Raw genomic sequence first — 22,475 nt, 5'->3', positions numbered from 1 at the left:
ACGGTCAATTATAGACCGATCTTAACAGAAGTTTGTAGAGAGATTTAAAACAACAAAACTTGTTTGAGCCGAAAACGTGGACCTATTATACCTATTTTCTAAACAAACGTTATCAATAGAGAATATTTATGCTAGCTTCTCCCGTGTGATAGACATACGGACATGGCTAAAACGTCTCAGAATCTAATAAGGACCCAGAATATACTTTTAGGGGTCTAAGGAGAATATTTCAGTGAGATACAAACGGAATGACAAAACCAATATACCCCTATCTTTTTTGATGGTGAGCATAAAAATGGGTAATTTTTAAAACTTTAACTCTTTTACGTATACGGGACACCGGTGTCCCGAGATTTTTTTTTTAAATTTTTCTCTATTTAGAGCGTTATTTTGAGTTCACAGCTACAGTAAATGGTTATTCCCAAAGATAAATACTTTATTTTTTAGAATTTAATGTTACTACATGCCAAAAAGGATAATATCCTGTGATATCCTTCGAAAACACTTTTTCTATTTTTCATCGAAAATATACAACAAAATAAAGTGTGTGGTGAAGTCAAATCCATAAAAAGTCCATCGGTTTAGTTATGTGCGTGAAAGGGTTAAGCTTAGGAGTGGGCACTGAACTCATTTTTTTTTTTTTTGGCAACACTAGTATAAATTTTAAATGTAAATTAATTACACTACCCAACACTACAGAGTGGTTATCAGTCTTAACTATATAACGTTCAAAGACGTTATTAAATATCCAAAACTTTTTTGTCAAGACAACAACCTATCAGATGGCAATTCTTTGTAGCAAAGATACAAACCATTCACTTTGGAATATTAAAGTTGGCAACATACATGGATAAATAAAACGTTAAATTGAATTCGTGTTTAAAATTTTATTAACAAATTTTTCATTTTATTAAAAATAAAATCCATATAAAACAAACATATCTTCGTACAAGTTAAAAACAAGCAGATAAATTGTTTATGTAAAAGAAATATTGGCTCATTATTATTTACATACTGTCATAACTAACTATTTTTATGTACATTTGTATAAAATTATTGTAAAGATGTATAAAGTAATAGTTTTATTTTACAGATAAGTCAATAGTTTACAAAGAAAAATATTTGTCCAATTCACGGTTGTATCGTAGTATGTTGTATTTATTTTGTTTTTGATTTGTTTATGTTTCAAAACATTTTATGATATACAACTTAACAACAGTACAACATCGATTGTGAATTGGACAATTATATTTATATATTTAACAATTATTAGGTTGTATGTATGTATGTGTTCAATTAGCTTAAGTTTGTTAGTACTTATTTATTAAAATCTATAAACAAATCTGTGAAATGGTGGAGTACCCAAAGCACCATGACCAAAATGTAAAGGATCTGGCTGTGGTGCCCCCGTACGTGTGCGAGCCTCATTAATTTCTTGAGAATGTTGTTGACCACTAATGTAGCCCAAGGAACCAGAACCTAAATAAACATTGCCATTAGCAAGGCGAATAAAGCCCAAACCACCCGAACCCAATGCTACAGCATCACCGGAAGAGCTTTGAGCAGATGAACGCTGTTGTCCTAATAGATTAGCTCCAGATCTAGTTCCGATTTGTATACCACCAACAGGACCAGGTGTGGCACCTGTACCGGAGGCTCCTATATGAGCACGGAAGGTATCAATAAATGGTGAGCTCAAGAAAGGTTGATTATTTTGTTCAAGGTCATTATCGATAATTTCAATAACAGCATACTGTTTACCGAAGGGCACACGCAAAGGTTGACTTGGTGGAGGTGCTGGTTTATGCACAGTTGGATTCAGACTGGTACCCACGGTAGAGCGTGTTGAAAAGCCAAATCCATTAGTTGTAGAACGCACAGCAGGTGCTGATGGTGTGGATGTAGCTGGACGTGATGGTGGTGATTGTAGACCTGGCGTTTGATATTGTTGTGCTATTTTAGTTACAGCTGTACCGGGTGAGGGTAAATAAGTGCTTGGTACTATTTGGGTTGTCGTTGTAGCTGGATGGGTTTGCAATAATGTTCGTGTTTGTACAATTGGACCTTTGTTAGCACGTGCTGTAGGTAGTGCTGGTATAGAAGGAACTGGTGGTAAGGGTTGTGTTGTTGGTAATGGACCAAAACTATGACCATGTGCTAGATTTGTGGGATGTGATACCAAACCTAATGATATTGTTGGCTTATCATAGTGATAACCATCAACATTACCCGCAGCCGCAATAGTAATCGAAAATGTTAGAAGTGTCGCTAGAGAGAGCAGTTTCAACATTTTGTCTGAAAATAAAAAAAGAAGAGAATATTGATTATAAAATGGAAAACTATTTATGAAAATGAAATTTAGTTATAAATATATTGTACATTTGGCACGAGCAATTTCGTATTATTGTTTCTTTCTCAGAAAGAGTTTAGCATACAAGCTGCTTAAGTACTAATTATCCTGAGAGTACTACGTCGACAAATACTCTCTAATACTTAGTTCAACCAATTAAAACATGTATGATGCGACATCTATAGTCGAACGTCTCAAAACATAAGGCGAACTGACCAAAGACGGTTATGCCGGACACATTGAGGTTAAACACAAATATCGGATGTGACATATTGCATACCAAACACACAATACGCCGGGAACTATAGATTAGACTATAAACTAGACTACAGACTAGACTAAAAACTAGAATATAGACTGGAATACAGTATAGACTAGACTACTCTATATCTAGTTTATAGTATAGTCTAGTTCATAGTATGGTCTAGTCCATAGTCTAGTCTATAGTCTACTCTATAGTCTATAGTCTATAGTCTAGTCTATAGTCTAGTCTATAGTCTAGTCTATAGTCTAGTCTATAGTCTAGTCTATAGTCTAGTCTATAGTCTAGTCTATAGTCTAGTCTATAGTCTAGTCTATAGTCTAGTCTATAGTCTAGTCTATAGTCTAGTCTATAGTCTATAGTCTAGTCTATAGTCTAGTCTATAGTCTAGTCTATAATCTAGTCTATAATCTTGTCTATAGTCTACTCTAGTCTATAGTTAAGTCTGTAGTCTAGTTCATGTTCATGTTTTTTATGAATATATTAAAGGCCACTGTTAAAAAGGTTAATAAAAACTAAGCTACATTCTCCCAAGAGATCTATTGGGGCTTCTTAGTTCTTTTTCTTTTTATGTAAATTTTTTCATTAATCGTTGCGGTGATTTAACAGTTACTCATTAATATGTATAAATCATTCAGGTTTATACAGAAGCTGTATTTTTATTATTAAGTAATTTTTTTCATAATTTGTTTGCCTGTGTTTCTCGTTAAATGAGGTAATTCAAGTTATCTGATTTTTATCTTCCTTATGTCTATATTGAAGGTCTTTAAAATTTTTTGCAAAATTGCAATACATATTATTCGTAATAAAATGTTGCATTTTAGTGAAAACGTCCAAATAAGTAGCTCATCAAATAAAGTTTTTATTTTTAATTTCATCCGTTTTAGTTATTTTTTCTCAACTAAAACCAATCATTTTAAATTAACCCAAAAACCAAAAAAAAACTTTGCATAATTTACACAAAAAAAAATGAAAATAAAACATAAATTAAATATTTAAGAAATAGAAAAAAACACATAAAGCAACAACAACAAATTAATACAATGACCAAAAGTCAAAAAACGTAAAATCAAAATGAACCAAAAAAAAAAATCAATAACTATAATTTTTAAAAAATATTCGCTCGGTCACTGAACACAGTGGGGTGGTCGTTATTTATGCTACTTTTTATTAATGTTAATTTTTTGAATACAGATTTTTGCAAATACATGTTTGCTACGGTTTAACTTTATAAATTATAAACAAAATTGACAAATAGAGAACAAAATCGAGAAAAAATAACTAAATAATAAATAAACAATGAAACAAAACACGCCTACAAAATAAATAAACAACAAAAATACAAAAAAAATCATTTTATTTATAGCTGTATAAACAATTAAGTCAAGTTCATTGAGTTGAGTTTTAAACAAATATAGAAACAACACAAGAAAGCGAAAACATAAATAACATTATCCAATAAATTGTAAAAAATAAAAACAAACAAACATTTGTTGTAGTCATGCTTTTTGAAAAAGTCATAAAATGTTTATTTTGCAGTTCACACAACATAAAAAATCCGTTTAATAAATTACTAAAAATGTCATTAAATTTATTAAAAAGTATTGTAACTTAACATAGGTGTACATACATAAGAACAATTTTTTATGGTTGCTATTAATGAAATATATGTTTTTAATTAATTTATATTTGCCTTAAATATCATTAACAAAAGTTGTAGTAAGATTAAGGTTTTTATTACAAAGGAATTTAACGGGGAAATGATTATATTTAAAAACTAACAAACTCTATTTGTCCATCTATCTATCTATCTATCTATCTATCTATCTATCTATCTATCTATCTATCTATCTATCTATCTATCTATCTATCTATCTATCTATCTATCTATCTATCTATCTATCTATCTATCTATCTATCTATCTATCTATCTATCTATCTATCTATCTATCTATCTATCTATCTATCTATCTATCTATCTATCTATCTATCTATCTATCTATCTATCTATCTATCTATCTATCTATCTATCTATCTATCTTAAAACGCCTGTGTTGATTGCTGTCTTCTACACACATATTTGATGAAATGGAAAAAGTGTTTTCGAAGGATATAATCACTTACTGAAGCGGTGAACACAAAATAATCTAAATCGAGAAAAAATTAAAAAAATCTTGGGACATTGGTGACCCGTATACGTGAAAGAGTTAAAGCTAAGTCGCCGATTGATTTTTGTTTACAAAATTTTGAAATAATTCAGTTTCTATTAAACACTTTTACCTTGTTTTATGGCTATTATAAGAAAAAAATCTTAAAATATATATATTTTTTTCAACTTGCCCCAAACAATATAAATCTTAGACAGTGCGTAGTTAATTGTTTTTGTATTTAATGTATATACGTTTTTCTATTGCGTGTTGCAACACATGCAAAGATTTTTATCTAGTTTTGGTGTTTTTTTCAAACAAAATCAAAACAAAACTTGTGTTAAAGCCTTGTTTGCAAAATATTTTTTTTGCAAACTTTTGGTGGTTTCAAAAATATCTGTCAGCTTTTCAATCTAAACAAAATCTAACATGGACTTGGTGCAAAAAAAAAAAGAAACTTAAAAATCTACAACAGACCCATTTTGTTAAAGTCCATAGAGTCTTTATTTATGGCGGCATTAATTTTAAAAGCAAAAGATATATGAAAAAAAGTTATTGCGTTGTACGCAAATTTTTTTTTTTTTTGTGGAAAAAAATGCGTTCACCCAAAAACATTGGTTAATGGTTACACTGTCTCTTTAAAACTTGTTTTGGTTTAGAGTAGTACACTTGGTTAGTGGACAATTTAAAAAAAAATGGAGCAATAGTTTTAGTGGTATTTCAGTTTTAGAGACTTGAGCCTTAAGAGATGATTACATCATGTATGAATTTTTTCTTTTACTTTGTACTCCCTACATCACTATAGTGGGGTGGTTATGTGTTTGTGTTAAGTATATATTTGTTATTGGTTCTACATAGTCCCTAAAGAATACCAATTGGCTCAGAATTTTCTTTTGAGTTTAGCTATGATTCTGTCCATGAGCACCTGCAGGTCGTAATTTTCTAGATAATTTGATGAAATTTGACACACACTCTTCTCTTGACCCAAGATTAAGATCGGTCTAGCCACCAGGCAACTTTACCCCCCCAAATAGGGCTTTTGAACTCTTAACAATGTTAAACGTTTTGTATATCTAAAAAATCGGTAAAAGTTTTACATAAGTATAAATGATACTGCCGATTTCCGCAATAAACGGTCCCCATTTGACCAGATCCGCCATACAAAGGCCCCCTCAGAAAATGACTTGAAGGTCAAGAATAACTTATCAAATTCTGCATAAATAATTTTACCAAAAACCAATATGTATAAGGATAGGCTCGTGTTTGACCTTGCCTCCGTATAATCCCTCTTTCAAAATATATCTTTCTTTGTCAACAAATTGTTTAGGGTAACATATAATCGGCCATGATCGACTATACATTCTTACTTGTTTTCTTTTTTTGAGTTTTGGAAAATGTTATCAAAATCTTTTGAAATAACATTTCAAATAATGGATAGATAAGTGGTTATGGATATGTGTAAGTTATTTGATATTTACACATTTTGACAGCTAAATAATGTTCGTTTGAAGCAAACAATTGTAATTGATTTGCATAAATAATTGAAATGAATACTGAAAATCACAACATAATTAATTGAATATTTAAATGATTGACTTCAAAACTATTAGTTTAATTGATTTTATTTTTCTCAATACATTACAATTCATAGCGCTACAATGAATGCTAATTATCTTAAATTTCATCCATTAACCGACCAAACACCTTTAGAATTCATTGTATATTTTTCTTTTCAACAGCAAATTAACACTTTAATTTGTTTTCCATAAAAAACAACAATTCAATATTTAAACAATTCACATTTGGTAGCTAAACCATTTAATACGCTGTTGCCAAGCATGCAAAACAATTTAATTGCTGAAATTTCAAATGTCAAATTATATTGTGCAGACAATTTGTTCAGTATATATTATATGGATCCATTTCACAACAACAACTACAACAATACCACCACCAACATCAGCGTAAAATAACAATAATTATACAAATAATCATTAACAATTTAGCCAACAATTATTTAACAAGTGTTTAAAATTAATTTCCGTTAACAATAAAATTGTAAATTTTGAAAACACTTAGGTCACGTTTAACAATAGAAGATTAATAAAATAAGACGACATATGTAAATTAACTATATAAGACGCTTAAGTTTAAGTATCTAAAGCGTTCGAAACTGTGCCTAAAGCGACAAAGTTTAGTCTTACGGACAGTTTAGCAACTCTTTAATACAGGACATCTTAACAAAGCGACACTAGTTATTTTCTTAATAAACAATTTAAAAACGTTAAAGCAACATAATTTGTTCCTTCCAATAGATAAGAGCTCGAAATCGCTAAAGAGACATAACTAATTTTCTTAACGATTAAGAAATTAAAGTCACCAAAGTGACAAAAAAATTACTTTTCAAACATAAAATGATCTCTTAATAGGAAACAGTTTATATTTTTAGTGAAAGATTACTTAAAGCGACTTAAATTAAAATATTTATAAACGACAACCTAATGTGGCTAAAACGATAGAATAGAAAACTATTTCATATAACTAAAGCGACAATATTTGTCTTCATAATATAAAAAAAAAAAACTTAAAGGCGGTAAAGCGACATAAATTGTCAACTAAATATATAGCAACTTAAAGTCGTCAAAGCGACACAAGTTGGTTTCTAATTAAAAGACTATTTAAGTACGCTTAAGCGATATAATATACATCGATTTTATGTAATAAAAACTTAAGAAAAACTTAAAAGTGGTAAAGCGACATAATATATGAAGCGACTGGGTATATGAAAACTTAAAGGCGACAAAACGACATAGGCTGTTTCCTTAATAGAAGGACATTTAGGTACGCTAAAGTGACATAATTTGTTTTATTAATAGAAAATAGATTAAAGCCACTAAATCCTTTATAGAAAAGGATGGTTGAAATTCTCCAAACTGACAGCTTAAGACTTCATGTTGTTAAAGTAGAATTTAAAGAAAATGTTATCACTACTAAAGCGACAAAAAAGGCATTCTTAATAAAGGACTATGGAAAGTTCTTTAATAAAGTCGATAAAGTGACTTCATCGCTATAAATTACTTCTTATTTTGCTTAAGCGACATAAATTTAAATAATAATAGAGGACAGCTTATAGTTAAAAAAGCGGCATATATCCTTCTACTAACATATAAAATTTTAAAGTTTATTAAGCGACTAAATTGTCTTTTTTTATAGAGAAAATAAAAGTTTTCTTCTAATAGGGGTTCGCTAAAGCGACAAAGTTATTTTTAAAGTTTTTATAACGACAAAATATTTTTGTGTGCTATTAGGTAAACAGTTGCTTTAACGTTTATTGCCATCCCTTCATTGAGAGAAAATATAGTCGCTTTATTACACATGTATATCCTCTATATAGAGCAAAAAATGTATAGTTGTTTTCGCATCCAACTTAGTTGTTTATAATATGATAAACAGTGTAATTAAGATCTCAATTTTAGCGCCCACTATATTGAATATAATATATAGTCATCCAGTATCCAATACTCACTTCAGTCCTCTACATAGAGAATAAAACATATTGTCGCTTAGTCATTAAAGCGACAATGAAAATACATGTGAACCTTTTCTATTGAGTGCTTAATATTATATCTTTATTAATGAGAAAATAAAGACACACCAAGTGAAAGTATAGTCGGGCATGGCCGACCATATAATACCCTACACCATGAGTAAGTATATTTTTAAAATTTTTATTTTTTATAAAGAAACTTTTATGTTGAATATTACCATAATTCCAAAATATTTAAGCAATTTATTGATAAAAAACGAAAATTTCTAAATGAGGATTTATATAGGTCAAATATGGGCCGGTTTACGGTAAATTTGGGAAAATGATATATTTTTAAATAACAGTTAGTTTTGTTGAGTTTCATTGCGATACAAATGGTTACAAGTCAATTATAGACGTTTAAGGCATTTTTTGAAGGGGGGTTTGTATGGGGGCTACGGTCAAATAAGGGCCGATCCTTACGAAAATTTGCAGTGTCATTTATACTTATATAAAACTTATTCTTGTCAATTTATAGAGAGATAGTAGAATATTTGACGTAATTATGGCAAATAGGGAGGTACGATTGTGTGGGAGCTAGGTGAAATAATGGACCGATTTCAACCATTTTCAATAGGATTCGTCCCTGTGCCAAAAAACATGCTTGGTATCTTGAAAATTGTAGCCTGTACCTTGCGCACAAGGTTTACATGGGCCGGACAGACGGACGGACATATCTTAATCGACTCAGAAAATGATTCTGAGTCGATCGGTATACTTTAAGGTGGGTATTGGACCAATATTTTTGTACGTTACAAACAACAGCACAAACGTATAATACCCTCCCAACTATAGTGGCGTAGGGTATAAAAAAAATGTTTCCCTCTTTAGTGCCTAGTTGGGACAAAAAGTAGTCGCTCTACAAGTTATAATCGCTTAACAATATCAAAATGTAGTTGTTTTAATGCCTAATTAAAACTCGACTTTGGGTCTTACTTTCGTTCTCTCAAGAGAATATAAAATATATTCGCCTATTATCACTTTACGGTCAAAGACTGTTCCTTTATATAGACGACAGATATAATCGCTTTAGCGCCTAGGTTAAGCATACAAATTATGTCATCTGTATAAAGAATATAAATTTGTCACCTGAAGACAATTTTTGGCATATAGATGCTTTTCTGTACAATTCTGTTCTTTTATTAACATGTCAAATATAGTTGCTTTAACGGCTAGATTCAGCATCCAGTTGTACCCTCTACATAGAGAAAAGAATATAGTCGACCTAGTTCTGTCATTCATATAAAAGACAAAATGTTGTCGCTCGAGTTCTCTTCAGTCGTCTTACTGTTCAATTGTGTTCTTTTAAATATAAAGCATTTTGATTAAGCACCTATTTTTGACCTCTATATAGAAAAACGAAGCTTAAGACATAGTCGATTGGTGTCTTTAGACAGAAGACAAAATTTTGTATAACGCACATTTCCGTTCTCTTTAAGTAAACAAACAAATTGTCGCTTTGACGCCTAAATATGTCATTTATATAGAAGTCAATTATGTCTACAATATATAATATCAAATTTAGTCACTTTAATGTCTAATTCTATTTTTGATAAAAAGTACAAGATGTAGTCGTTTCAGCGCATATATCTGTCCTCTATAGGGAGGAAAATATATGTCTATACTATTTTACGCTTATAGCCGTTGAAGACTTAATACATGTATATGTGCTTTTGCAGTAACACATACAAAAGACACTAGCTATTTGCTTGCATGATTTGAACTTTTCAACTATTTATCTTATATACATATATACGATATTTTTTTCGTACATTTTCTTTGTCAGTTAATTAACACGTTTGATAATTAAACTTTAACATCTTAATTTAATTTTAGTTTTTTTGTTTTGCCATGATAATGATTAAAATCTTAGAAAATCAGCGAAGTAAAAAATTAAAGCGTTGGCATTCTTGCAGTTTAATTTTATCACTCATAAATAAATTTAGTATTTTTTTCTTGAGTACAGGCAACACCTTTTCTCCAGAAGAAACAAAAAAAAAAAAATAACGAAATATAAACAAATACTTTAAAAAATAATAAATAAACTAAAATAAAACAAGTAAGAAATTATAGGTTGGCAAGGGCGGCCATATAATACCCTATTCCTTTTACAAAAATAAAATTGTACGTTGCCTCAGATATACTTAAGCCATTTATTATACATCACAAGGGTATATATAAGTTTGACATTCCATGTGTAACATTAAGTAATATTCTTCTAAGACCCAACAAAATATATATTTTTTGGGTCCTTATGAAATTCTGAGTCAATTTAGATAAAAACACGCACACGTTAAAACCAAGCTAAAGAAATAGACCAAGTTCACTGAAAATATTCATTGTTATCCTAAGCATTGAAAATTAGCGAAATCGGTTCACAACGTAAAAAGTTTTGAGTAAAAATTTCAGACTATCTCGAAAAAAGTTACACTTTCTTTCTTCTTCTAGAAGTGATTTCTCAGAAACTACTAAAAATAATTCGATGAATTTTGTCAAATATTGTACCGGGGATCAAGTATGTTGAAAATCATAACAATTGATTCAAAATTTCCCATAGCCCCCATACAAAGGTATATATTCCCGAAAACTTGTTTATCGTTAATAACTCCCTCAATTATTTCGATATCAATAAAAAATGTTGCACATATAAATATAATATGAATACCATATCATAATACCAACGTAGATCTGTATCGGTTCACAATTGGTCATAGTTCCCATATAAGGTCCACTTCCTAAAATAGTTCTACAATTTGTCATAGCTCCAATACAAGGTTCACTTCATAAAATCACTCAAACGCACATAATTCATTAAACTATAAAGTTTTTGGGATAAAATTTGACTTCAGTTTAGGTACATGTAATCCATTAATTAAGCTGTTGTGACAAAAATTGTCACAAAAATGTTTTCTCTATATATGAATCAAGTTACAAAATTTTTTCCCAAATGGACTAATCTTAACCATTTTTAATCGGTTACGCCCCTGGGACACAAATGTTGGAGTGCTTTACGTGAACAACTGCCTTGATGGCCTTATTTCACGTTAGTCTTTTTCATCCACTGGGTAGACTTGACAACGGTCTACTACAATTTTCTATATGGATTGCTGAAGTACTCGTGCTATCTAATCTCCGACCATTTCTGTCCCGTTGCTTAACTTCCGAGATGTAAAACATCACTTTCGTTTACAACCACACAGATGGGATGTCCTCTGTTGATTTGGCAACAGCACCTAAAGACATATTTGGTGACAAAGGAAATAGGAATTCCAAAATAAATAATTTCAATAATTGCCATGAAAAATAGTCGCGTAGCATGTATCAATATATACTATTGAGATGGCAACAGCACAGAAGAACTTCTCCGAAGAGAAAATGGCAAACTAAATCAGTACTAATATCCAATATATGGAGGCTTTTTTAATCGTTCACCAATCCATCGTACTAACCTGACAATTTCCCAGCATATGCTGGTTTACCATAACGCGAATGGCGTCCCAAAACCGATCGAGTTCAGGTATCCAGCATATGCTGCTTTGTACACAGACCTGTTCGAAGAGAGAATTATCCAACCCATTAGGTATAGGATATATCAGACCTTAAACCAACATTCTCTCCCCGCGAATTTGAATTTAAACCACAGCCACTAAATGGATCCGGAAGGAAATGGAACTGACCAGCTAGAACATAGTTTTGCGGGCAACTGTCCACCCGCAGTACCAGATTATGTGGTGCTCTGTTTCGACCTCTTTTCGATCTATGCAAGGACAGTCTACAGGCAGTAGACTGTAACCAATTTTTAGTCCCGGCCAGACTAGAGGTGTTGGTAAACACCTCTGTTCCCCGGGATTGCAATAACATCAAGGTGAAGGATTCACCAAGGTAACATGCCCCCGGGGGTCGTCCCTGGGACAATAGAAGATCATGTATCAAAGTGCATTGAATTTTCTTCAAAATTGGGACCAGTACTTTCATTACATTATTACGGACAGACGGACGGATATAGATAAATCGATTGTGAAAATGATTCTAAGCTGATTGGTACACTTTAAGGTGGGTGTAAGAGCAATATTGTTGTTCATTACAAACATCAGCAAAAATCCATTATACCCTACCCACTGCACCAGTAAGGGTGCTAAAAATGTAACCTTACATGGATACACTAATGAACAGACAGACATAGCTAAATCGACCCTAATTCTGTGCAGATTGGTATACTTTAAGGTGGTTGGGGAACTTTTATAGTCGAATGTTATAAACATTAACACAAACTAACAATACCACTATAGTGGTGTAGGGTATAACAAAGTAAAGTAATAACGAAAAAAATACTTTGAAAATAAGTAAAAAATTTAACAATAAAGTTATAAATTAATTGTTTGTTTAAATTGCCAAGACTTGTTGAGTTTGAACTGTTGATAGAAATCAGTTGGAAATTTACTTTGAAAAAAATAATAATGTGCTACTGTTTAAAGATTTTTCTTGTTTATTTTTTTTTAATGTTGCACTTGATTAAGTGATAACAAGAGTGTTAAAGCCAAAAATTTCAATTTGAATTATTTTAGTGGTTTCTTGGGTATGGCAAGCGATTAGCAGTGTCAATTAATAAATATTAACGCCTACACTTAACAAACAAGTCTGAGAAATTTCCACTTTGTGTTGGATAAAATAGAGTGAAAAAATACTAGAGTTTTAATAACACTATGACAAGTCTTTATGTTAAAAAAAGGTGGAATTTAAATTTAAAAAGAATTATTAATAATTTTCTTATAATAAAAACAATTTTTTTAAATTCTTTTTTTTTTTTTTGTTAATAGTTAAACAATTTAAGCAACATCCCTCGACCCCCTTAAAAACAAAAGACTTAAGACACAAACTTGTTTAGAGATATTAACTAAAATACTAAATTATTTTAAATTTTCTATTTGCTGAATCATTTTAAACGGAAATTCCACTCTTTAGCCAGCACTTAAAATGATGTTAAAAATTTTTGTGTAAAATTTTAATTTGAACACAACAACCATTTCAAATATGCGTAATTTGCTAGAAAAAAACGATATTGCACACTTAGCTCTAAACAACATGATTTTTCTTAATTTTCCAAAAAAAATAATAAAAATTGAAAATTGTAACAAAAATTCTACAACAACCAACCTTTTTCTTGGCTAAAAGTGTTACAAATAAAACCTGTTAAAATAATCTACTGCCAAATGGCAGAAGTAAAAGGCAATTGAAATTGTAGAAATATAATGCGTAAACTACTACCAACGCAGACCACTACAACAAGACAAACTCAAGTTGACATTTACGAAGTGGCGTGTGTTTGCTGCTCCATATGACTATAGATAATTTTATGGTTAAAAATAAAAAAATAATCACACACAAAGTGCAAAAAATATGGGCCAGTCTTTTTATATATATTTTTTTGTTTTTGCTAAAGTAATAAATATTATTGAGTTATTTTTCTTTTGTACCAGTTTTCAAAAAGTTTGTTAATTTGTTTATGAGTGTGAGTTTATGTTGTGTTGCTGTTATTATTAAATAAATATTTTACAAAATTTTAATTGAAAATATAAATATCATTTTTGTTATTTGTTTGATATATTTTTTTACGAAATTCCTTTAATTGCAGGAAATGGAAACTTTTGAAAATATTTTTTATCAAAATCTACAGTTTTCTTAATTAAGTGTTTTGCAAGAGTGTAAGTTTTGGCAAAAGTAGGCTTTAAAATACCCTGTTTTGCCGACAAAATGCGTCTTCAATATAAAGTTCAAAAAGTATAAAATGTATAAAATGTTTTATAAAACTAATAAGAATTTTTAGTCGGTCATGACCGATCATATGATACCCTATAAAAAATCTACTATTAAGTTTTCTTAATTAAGAGCTTTGTAAGAATGAAGAAGAAAAGAATTATCGATTTAACATTAAAATTGCCACCTATAGCTCAGATTTACATAGACACACAGATGGACAGACATACAGACAGACAGACATTATCATTAAAATTGTCACCTATAGCTCAGATTTACATAGACACACAGATGGACAGACAGACAGACGGTCGGACATAGCTTTATCGATACAAAAAGTGAGTTTTAAGAAAAAGTTATACTCGCTTGAGAGCCTATAAAGGTAAATATATAGTCGGGTTAGTGTTTTGTTTTTTCCTTTATATAGAGAAGAAAGCTTTGTGCAGTTTTCCCTTATAAAAATAACATTAAAAGTCAGTCGACTTAAGGCCTAATTCTGCTCTCAATAAAGAGAATTTGTCCTCTACGCTCTTACATTAGTTCTCTAAGATTTAATCTCTTGGGAACCTTAATTTTTCCACTGTATAGAGCTGATATTTCTGAAAAGAAAATTATCTATATTAACTGTATCTCTCCTCTATATAAAAAAAATTTTATAACAAGGTCTAAATCTATTCTCTAAACATTAAGTTTAGTCGCTTTAGTCGAAAATGTATTGTTTTAACAACTATTTTCAACTTCTACATAAAAGGGAAATTTAAGTCGCCTAATTCCATCCTTTATATAGATCATAAATTCTATTCTTTATGTAGATCATAAAATATTGTTGTTTTTGCCTCTACATAATGAAGAATATTTATTGAAATGAGTTCCTAAGGCGACATAAGTTTTCCTATCTATAAAAACGACTATTGTGTGCTCGGTTTTAAAGAAGACCATTTACGAGACAAAGTCTTCCTAAGACGACATTTGCTTAAGCTAGTTAAAGTATGATTAACAGGCATACGATTTCCAGTTTATAGACAACGACTTGTCGTCGCTAAAACGACATATTTAATCGTCTTCGTAGGTTTATATAGTTTAATGTTGCGACATAAGTTTAATTTTTTATAGATGACAGTTTAAGATAGCTATATACATAAGTTCTATTTTTATAGAATAACTTAAAGAAGACAGTTTAAAGGCACTAAAATGACACAAGTTGTCCTATGTAAAGAAAACTATTTATGGTCACTTAAGCGACAAAAGTTTTCCATTTTATAGCAGATAGTATAAAGTCACTAAAGCGACATAAGTTGTTCTATTCTAAAAGCGCTTAAGCGACATAAATTGTTTTCTTTAAATATGATAGTTTAAAGATGCTTATGAGATTTACGTTTCTCCTATATAAAGAAGACAATTTAAAGTTGTTTTCTTTAATGAACACAAATATAAAGTTGTTAGAGCGACATATGTTGTCTTATTTAATGAAAACAGTTTAAATTCACTTAAGCACGAAATGTTGTTTTCTTTAAAGATGATAGTTTAAAGGCGCTTAAGCGACAAAATCAGTCCTCTTTACAGAATACAGTGTAATGTTGCTAAATCAACATAAGTTGTCCCATTTAAGGAAAACAGTTCAAAATCACTTAAGCGATAAAAGTTGTCCTCTTTGAAGATGACAGTTAAAAGTTGATAAAGCTAAAGAAGTTCTTTAAAGATGACAGTTTAAATTCGCTTAAGCGACAAAAACTGCCCCTTTACAGAATACATAATGTTGCTAATGTGTAGAAAACAATTTAATTGTTTTATTTCACTTAAGCGACAAAAGTTATTCTCTTTAAAGAAGACAGTTTAAAGGCGCTAATGCGTCATAAGTTGCCCTCTTTAATGAATACAGTTTAATGTTACTAAAGCGACATAAGTTGTTCTTTTTAAGTAGGAGTGTTTAAAGGCGCTAAGGCGATATAAGTTGTTTCCTTTAAAGAAGATAGTTTAAAGTGACATAAGTTGTACTCTTTAAAGATGACAGTTTAATGTTGTTAAAACGACATAAGTTGTTCTGCATGCTAGAAGATTGCTAATATAACGCCAATTCCTAAAAAGGGAAAGGTTAATAATCCTGAAAATTACCATCCAATAGCAATTTGTTCAGCACTTTCTAATGTTATGGAAAGTAGTGCCAATTACCATCTTATCAAGTATTTAGTGACCGACAATTTACTTAACGACCGCCAGTATGGCTTTCGTAGAGGTCGCTCTACCGGAGACTTACTAGCCTTCCTTTCGGAGAAATGGTATCATTCCATTCACCATTTTGACGAAAGTAAAGTGGTGGCTCTAGATATTTCAAAGGCGTTTGATAGAGTGTGACATGGTGCACTTGTATTAAAACTAATTGCATTTGGTGTCGGTAATGATTTCTCTCGATTTATTTCTCAGAGATAGCACTATACGAGTTGTTATAGATGGGATCTCATCAAACGAGTTCAAGATACATTTAGGGGCACCGCAAGGCTCCGTTCTTTCCCCTACCCTATTTCTTATCTTTATAAATGACCTTCTATGTCAAACTTCCAGCAGTATCTGCCATTCTTATTCATTCAATCATAGACCAATAGGCCTCTAGAGATTGGAGCAATGAGGCGCAATATGAATGAATCGTTTAGTCACGACTTAATAAAAAATCTCTGAATCATGTTAACAGAGTCTCTGGAGTCATGTTAACAGAGTGGATTTTAATGCCCGTAAGACTCAATGTTTTTTTTTAACACATAAACGCTTGGCAGATACTGTTGTTCCATAAGGAATCTGGGCATGAAAATTCAGTGCTGGACTAAAAACATTTTTCAAGTATCGAAAGAAGCATTCAAGTGTATCGGTTTTTTGAAACGGTGTAAGACATACTTCATCTGATCTTCTTACTATTTACACCACTTATATCCGACCGAAAATGGAAAACAACTCTCGTGTATAGGCCGGAGTTTCGAAGTCTATTTTGGAGCTACTCGATCGCGAAGATACTTATCGGTGACATTAAGGTATCCAACTCTATTGACTCACTGCAGCGCCGTCGCAACGTAGTATGTATTTCACTGTTCTATCGACACTACAATGGAATGTGTTCCTTTGAAATAAGGGAACATGTTCCCGGTACCCGTAAATTCTTGCGTATCACACGTCTTTCTTCAAGAACATACCCATTTGTGGTAGATTGGCCAGTAGACCGCACAACACATTACAGGTAAAATTCATTCTTCAGCCCCACTGTTTCGTATGTGAAATAAACTTCCTGCAGAGATATTCCCTACCACTTTCGATGTAGAAGATTTAAATCAAATGTCCACAAACACTACTCCCTCTATCCTCCTTCCCACAACCTATTTGCCTAGTTCTAACACAATGCTTCGTATAAGTAGGGGTGATCCCCTGAGTGGTTGTCCAAATAAAAAAATAGAAAATGTCGCTAAAGCGACTCAGCAGTTCGATATAGAGTCAATACATTTGAAAAAGACAGTGATCTCTTCCTGTTTTGATTTATTTCGTCACTCTTTGTAAATGAGGGTGAAGATAATCGTCACTTTGGTGTCCCTTTGTAAGCAAGAGATTTGAACAACAAACTTATGTATCTTTCTATCTTTTCGTAATCTATGGGGTAACGATTGACTTCATCGTAGGACAAGCACATGTTAAAACAAGTCAGAAGTTATAGTCGGACGAGGCCGACCATATAATACCCTACACCTGTATACGAATAAAATGTGATTTAGTTTTCATAATACAGCATTTAAGTTGAATTGTACCTTGCCTCAGATATACTAAAGCTATTTACTGTTTAATAAACCTGTGGATATTTAAGTAAAATTTTGAGGGGGGCTTTTTAGAGGGGCTAGGGTCAAATGAGGCCCTATAATTATAAAATTCATCACGGTCATCAAGACTAGTATAGAACTTGGTTTTGCAGCTTTTTGTCGAGATAAGAGTATATTAAACCTAATTATGAACTTAAAAGCCCTATTTGGAGGGTTCAGTTCTATGGGGCCTAGGTGAAATAATGGACCGATGTTAACCATTTTCAATAGGCTTCGTCTACGGTACCATAAAAGATCATGTGCCAAATTTCATTGAATTATCTCTAAAATTGCGACCTGTAGTTTGATTACAAGGTTTACAACTCTATTCGGGGGTTCAGATGTATGGGGGCTAGGAGAAATAATGGACCAATGTTAATCATTTTCAATAGGCTTCGTCTACAGTACCATAAAAAATCATGTGCCAAATTTCATTGAATTATGTTCAAAATTGCGACCTGTATTTCGATTACAATGTTTACAAGCCCTATTCGGGGGTACAGTTGTATGGGGGCTAGGTGAAATAATAGACCGATCTTAACCATTTTTAATAAGGTTCGTCCCTGGTACAATAGAAGATCATGTACCAAATTTCATTCAATTATCTTCAAAATTGCGGCCTGTAGTTTGATTACAAAGTTTACATGGACGGACAAAGCTAAATCGACTCAGAAAATTATTCTAAGCCGATGGGTATACTTTAAAGTGGGTATAGGATCAATATTATTGTGCGTTACAAACATCAGCACAAACCCAATATACCCTCCCCACTAAAGTGGTGTAGAGTATAAAAATGGGTGGCAGTTCGGGGATTCTCAGTTTTTCTCTCCAAAGATGAAAGTTTAAAGCCGTTTAGTAATGTGACTTAATCTATTGCTTAGTATTACCAAAACGTTGTAGAGTAACAACAAATTACAAAATCATACCACAACTCCTAATAGTAGATGATCAAAAACTGAAAAAAAAAAAATAGTTTCAAATTAAATCGCCTTTAGAGTAACACGCATTTTAAGAGAAAAAATACACTAAAAGACAACGTGCAGTTTTAACACCATTTACAAGTAGCTTAATATTGTTTGCAGTAATGTTTGTATATCTTTTAGTTTTATTAAAGGCCTTTGGGCCACAACTTAAACTAACTTAAAAAGTAGTAGATATCTAAAACATTTAATTACCAGTACGACAGTAAAATAAAAACTAAAAAAACAGCATCTTGTGAATTGTTGTTTTACAGGCCTATTTCAACTAATTTCAACTTCAAAACATCTAGGCAACCAAATAGACGAGAAAATAAAAACTTAAAGTAAAAGGTGTGGTATAGATTTCGTTTTGATTTTATAAAAATCTGCAAAAAATATTGTATGCGTAACAAAGTTCTGTGTTTTTTAAAGTTTTTTTTTTTCGTTTTTTTTAGTTTACATTTAACCACACATGAAAATCGTGTCTAACGTTTTGTTGTTAGTAAAAAAAAGAGATATTGGCAAAAAAAAATATATTTTTTTTTTTCTACCTTTAAGCCATAATAATATTTTCAGTTAATCTCAAAATATACAAAGACATGGTTTGTTTAACTAGATATGACTTTAAATATTTACATATTTTTTTCTAGATTTTTCTTTTGGTTTCTATACAATTCTTAACAAATATTTGTCATGTAGATTTTATTGTACCCTACAACACTACAGTGGGGAGGGTATAATGCGATATTACTGATGTTTGTAACAGCCAAAAAAATTGGTCCTATATCCACTTTAAAGTATGACTAGAAAAACTTTCTAAATCGGTTTAGCCATGTCCGTCTGTCTGTTTGTTTGTCTGTCTGTATGTCCGTCCTCCTGTGTCCATGTTAACCTTGTGCGCATGCTACAGTTTGATGAAAACTGTAATATAACCTCCCTTTAAGAAAATCTCTTTTGTTTTGTCAACAAATTGTTCAAATATTTCGGTATTAAGATAAAAAAGACAATTGAATAATTTATTATTAAAAGTAATCCACATTTTTAACATTCTCACTGGTGTAGGATATCATATGATATCGGCCATGCCCGACTATACAATCTCACTTGATTAACAATAATAACCACCTTAGTATTTCAAAAATATTTCAGACCCGTAACTGAAAATAAAAGCCTCAACCAAACTAGCAAAACACAAGTAAGAGTTCTATATTCGGCTGTAACGAATTTTATATACTCTTTACCATGATGTATTAAAAAACAGTCAGTACGAATTTAATTACAAAAAAATCAAAAAATGCCAATTGCAAAACGGGTTCTCAATTAATCCAGACTCTACGTACATAATTTCATGTTTCTAGGTTCAATATTATAGAAGTACGAACGAAAAAGTACCAAAAATTCCCATTTTATGGGTTCGCACTTAATCCAGGCTCTTCATTATTAATTTCATGTGTCTAGGTTCAATATTATAGAAATTTCAAAAAGTACCTTTTGAAAAACGAAAAAGTACTAAAAAGTCCCCTTTTATTTGTTCTCGCCTAATCCGGGTTCTACATACTTAATTTCATGTTTCTAGGTTTAATATTATAGAAAATTCAAAAAGTTCCTTTTGTAGAACGAAAAAGTACCAAAAAATCCCCTTTTATGGGTTCTAGCCTAATCCCGGCTCTACATACCTAATTTCATGTTTCTAAGTTCAATATTCAAAAAGTACCTTTTGTAGAACGAAAAAGTACCAAAAATTCTCCTTTTATGTGTTCTGGCTTAATGCGGGCTCTAGGTTTAATATCTCAATATCTCTAGTCTGGACGGGACTAAAAAATTGGTTACAGTCTACTGCTTGGCTTAGTCCTTGCATAGATTGAAAAGAGGTCAGACCACAGACCACACAATCTGGTAATACGGGTGGCCAGTAGCCCGCCGTATCCTGGCTGGTAAGTTGGTTCTCAAATTCGCGGAAAGAGTATGTGGCGGTTAAAAGACTGATGTAAGGTAAAATCAATATTTCAGGATAAGTTTGGTGCTGTTGCCGAAACAACAGATACTCCACAGAGGAGTGACTGTGGGATTAAGCCTTGGAAATGAGTTGGTATTAATTGTATATGGTACGGGATGAATGTGAGGTACGGCGGGCCTTTCCCCACCCGTCTACCTATAATGAATGTGTTGTATGTATTTCTCTTATGAATGTGTCGTACGAATGAGATGTGTGCTGGGTTGAATGATGATGGATGAAAGGTATCATATACAAATGATACCATTGAATTATCCTTCCTTTTACAGATATGTTCAGAGTATAATCTGTTCATATCAGAATTACCACAGTGTGTCCCTGTCATTAAGAACAATGTCTTTGTTTTATTTGATGGATTCGTACTTCGGCCCACCGGTTACGTCTCCGGTGGCCATCCGAATCAACAGAGGGCATCCAATGACATAGCTCCAGTACTTCAGCAAAGTGCTTGTACATGGACCGATCAAATCCAAAAATTGCCACCTGAGTTCTTCATTGAAGGATAAAGGTGCGATGGTAGACCGTTGTCAAGTCTACCCAATAGATTAAAAAGACCTCTCGACATTCATACCCTTCTCAGGAAGGTGTACGGTATAAAAAAGCCTGTTGGACTTTTAAATTTAAATTTACTCAAACATAAACAAGCATCCTTTTCATTTCAGTTGTTTTATTACGCTCAACTAAAGAAAACTATTTTCCCAGTTTTTTATCTTTTTTTTGCAATCGGTTTTCTTTTACTTAATTGATGTTCATTACAAACATAAATTAATAATGATTTTGTGAAATATATATTCCAGTTAAAGTAATCACTGGTTTATTGCACTAAAATTGCGTAGGAAAAGTTTTGTGTAAGTATTTGCAGACTTTTCATCACGCTTGTGTTTTAAGTCTTTTGATTTTCAAACATCTATGGCTACAAATTGCCTCATATTGCCTTTTATAAAGCTCCTAATGTTTGCTAATAATAAATTAACTAATTTTTGTGCAACATTTTTTAAGCAATTACATACATATGAGTAAAGGCAATTAATTAAATATCCCATTAAGGCATAGTGGGTCCATTTAGGAAACAAGCTTTAGTTCCATAATGTATAACTAAGATCCGTTTTGTGTGGAAGATTTGCCATATCGATAGACTTAAACTAAGGATTTCTGAATGTTTCATTATATTGATATGTCATATCATAAGTAAGCAGCACTTTTGTATTCAGTTTTGATGTTTACAACAGGCAAAAATGATTGACGTTTTTAATATCAATAATAATCACCTTTTTCATTTGTTTAATGATCTGTTAAAAAAAACAACATTTTTAATTCCCACAATTCCAGTTTTAGCTTAACTGCAAAAGCTTAAATATCATTGTGCTTTGGCTAAAGGCATTTTGAATTAATTAATTTTATTAATCGGTTTTTATCTTGTTTTTAGATGCAGATGAATTATATTTATTCTAATTACCTAATAATTTAAGAAAAAAATTGCAAAATGAAGGGGCTAAAGTGTTTCAGGTTTTTGTGTTAAAACATGAACGCCTTTCGATCTGAGAAATTGACAAAAATGGTTCAAAACTTAGCA

General features: G+C 31.5%; 1 protein-coding gene across 1 annotated transcript in view; it reads right to left on the bottom strand.

The window, feature by feature from the left end:
• Positions 1-872: 872 nt before the first annotated feature.
• LOC111678896 (flocculation protein FLO11) overlaps positions 873-22,475 on the bottom strand; it is a 35,443-nt gene continuing 13,840 nt past the window's right edge. Inside the window, exon 2 of the mRNA XM_046956410.1 lies at positions 873-2,295. Coding sequence (XP_046812366.1) covers positions 1,325-2,290 — 966 coding nt within the window. The 5' untranslated portion in view covers positions 2,291-2,295 and the 3' untranslated portion in view covers positions 873-1,324. The remainder of the gene's footprint in view (positions 2,296-22,475) is intronic.

This window comes from Lucilia cuprina, chromosome 2 (assembly GCF_022045245.1).
Source record: "Lucilia cuprina isolate Lc7/37 chromosome 2, ASM2204524v1, whole genome shotgun sequence".
Lineage (NCBI taxonomy): Eukaryota > Metazoa > Arthropoda > Insecta > Diptera > Calliphoridae > Lucilia > Lucilia cuprina.
Note: the sequence above shows the minus strand (reverse complement) of the source record. Positions and strands in the feature narration are given on the sequence as shown.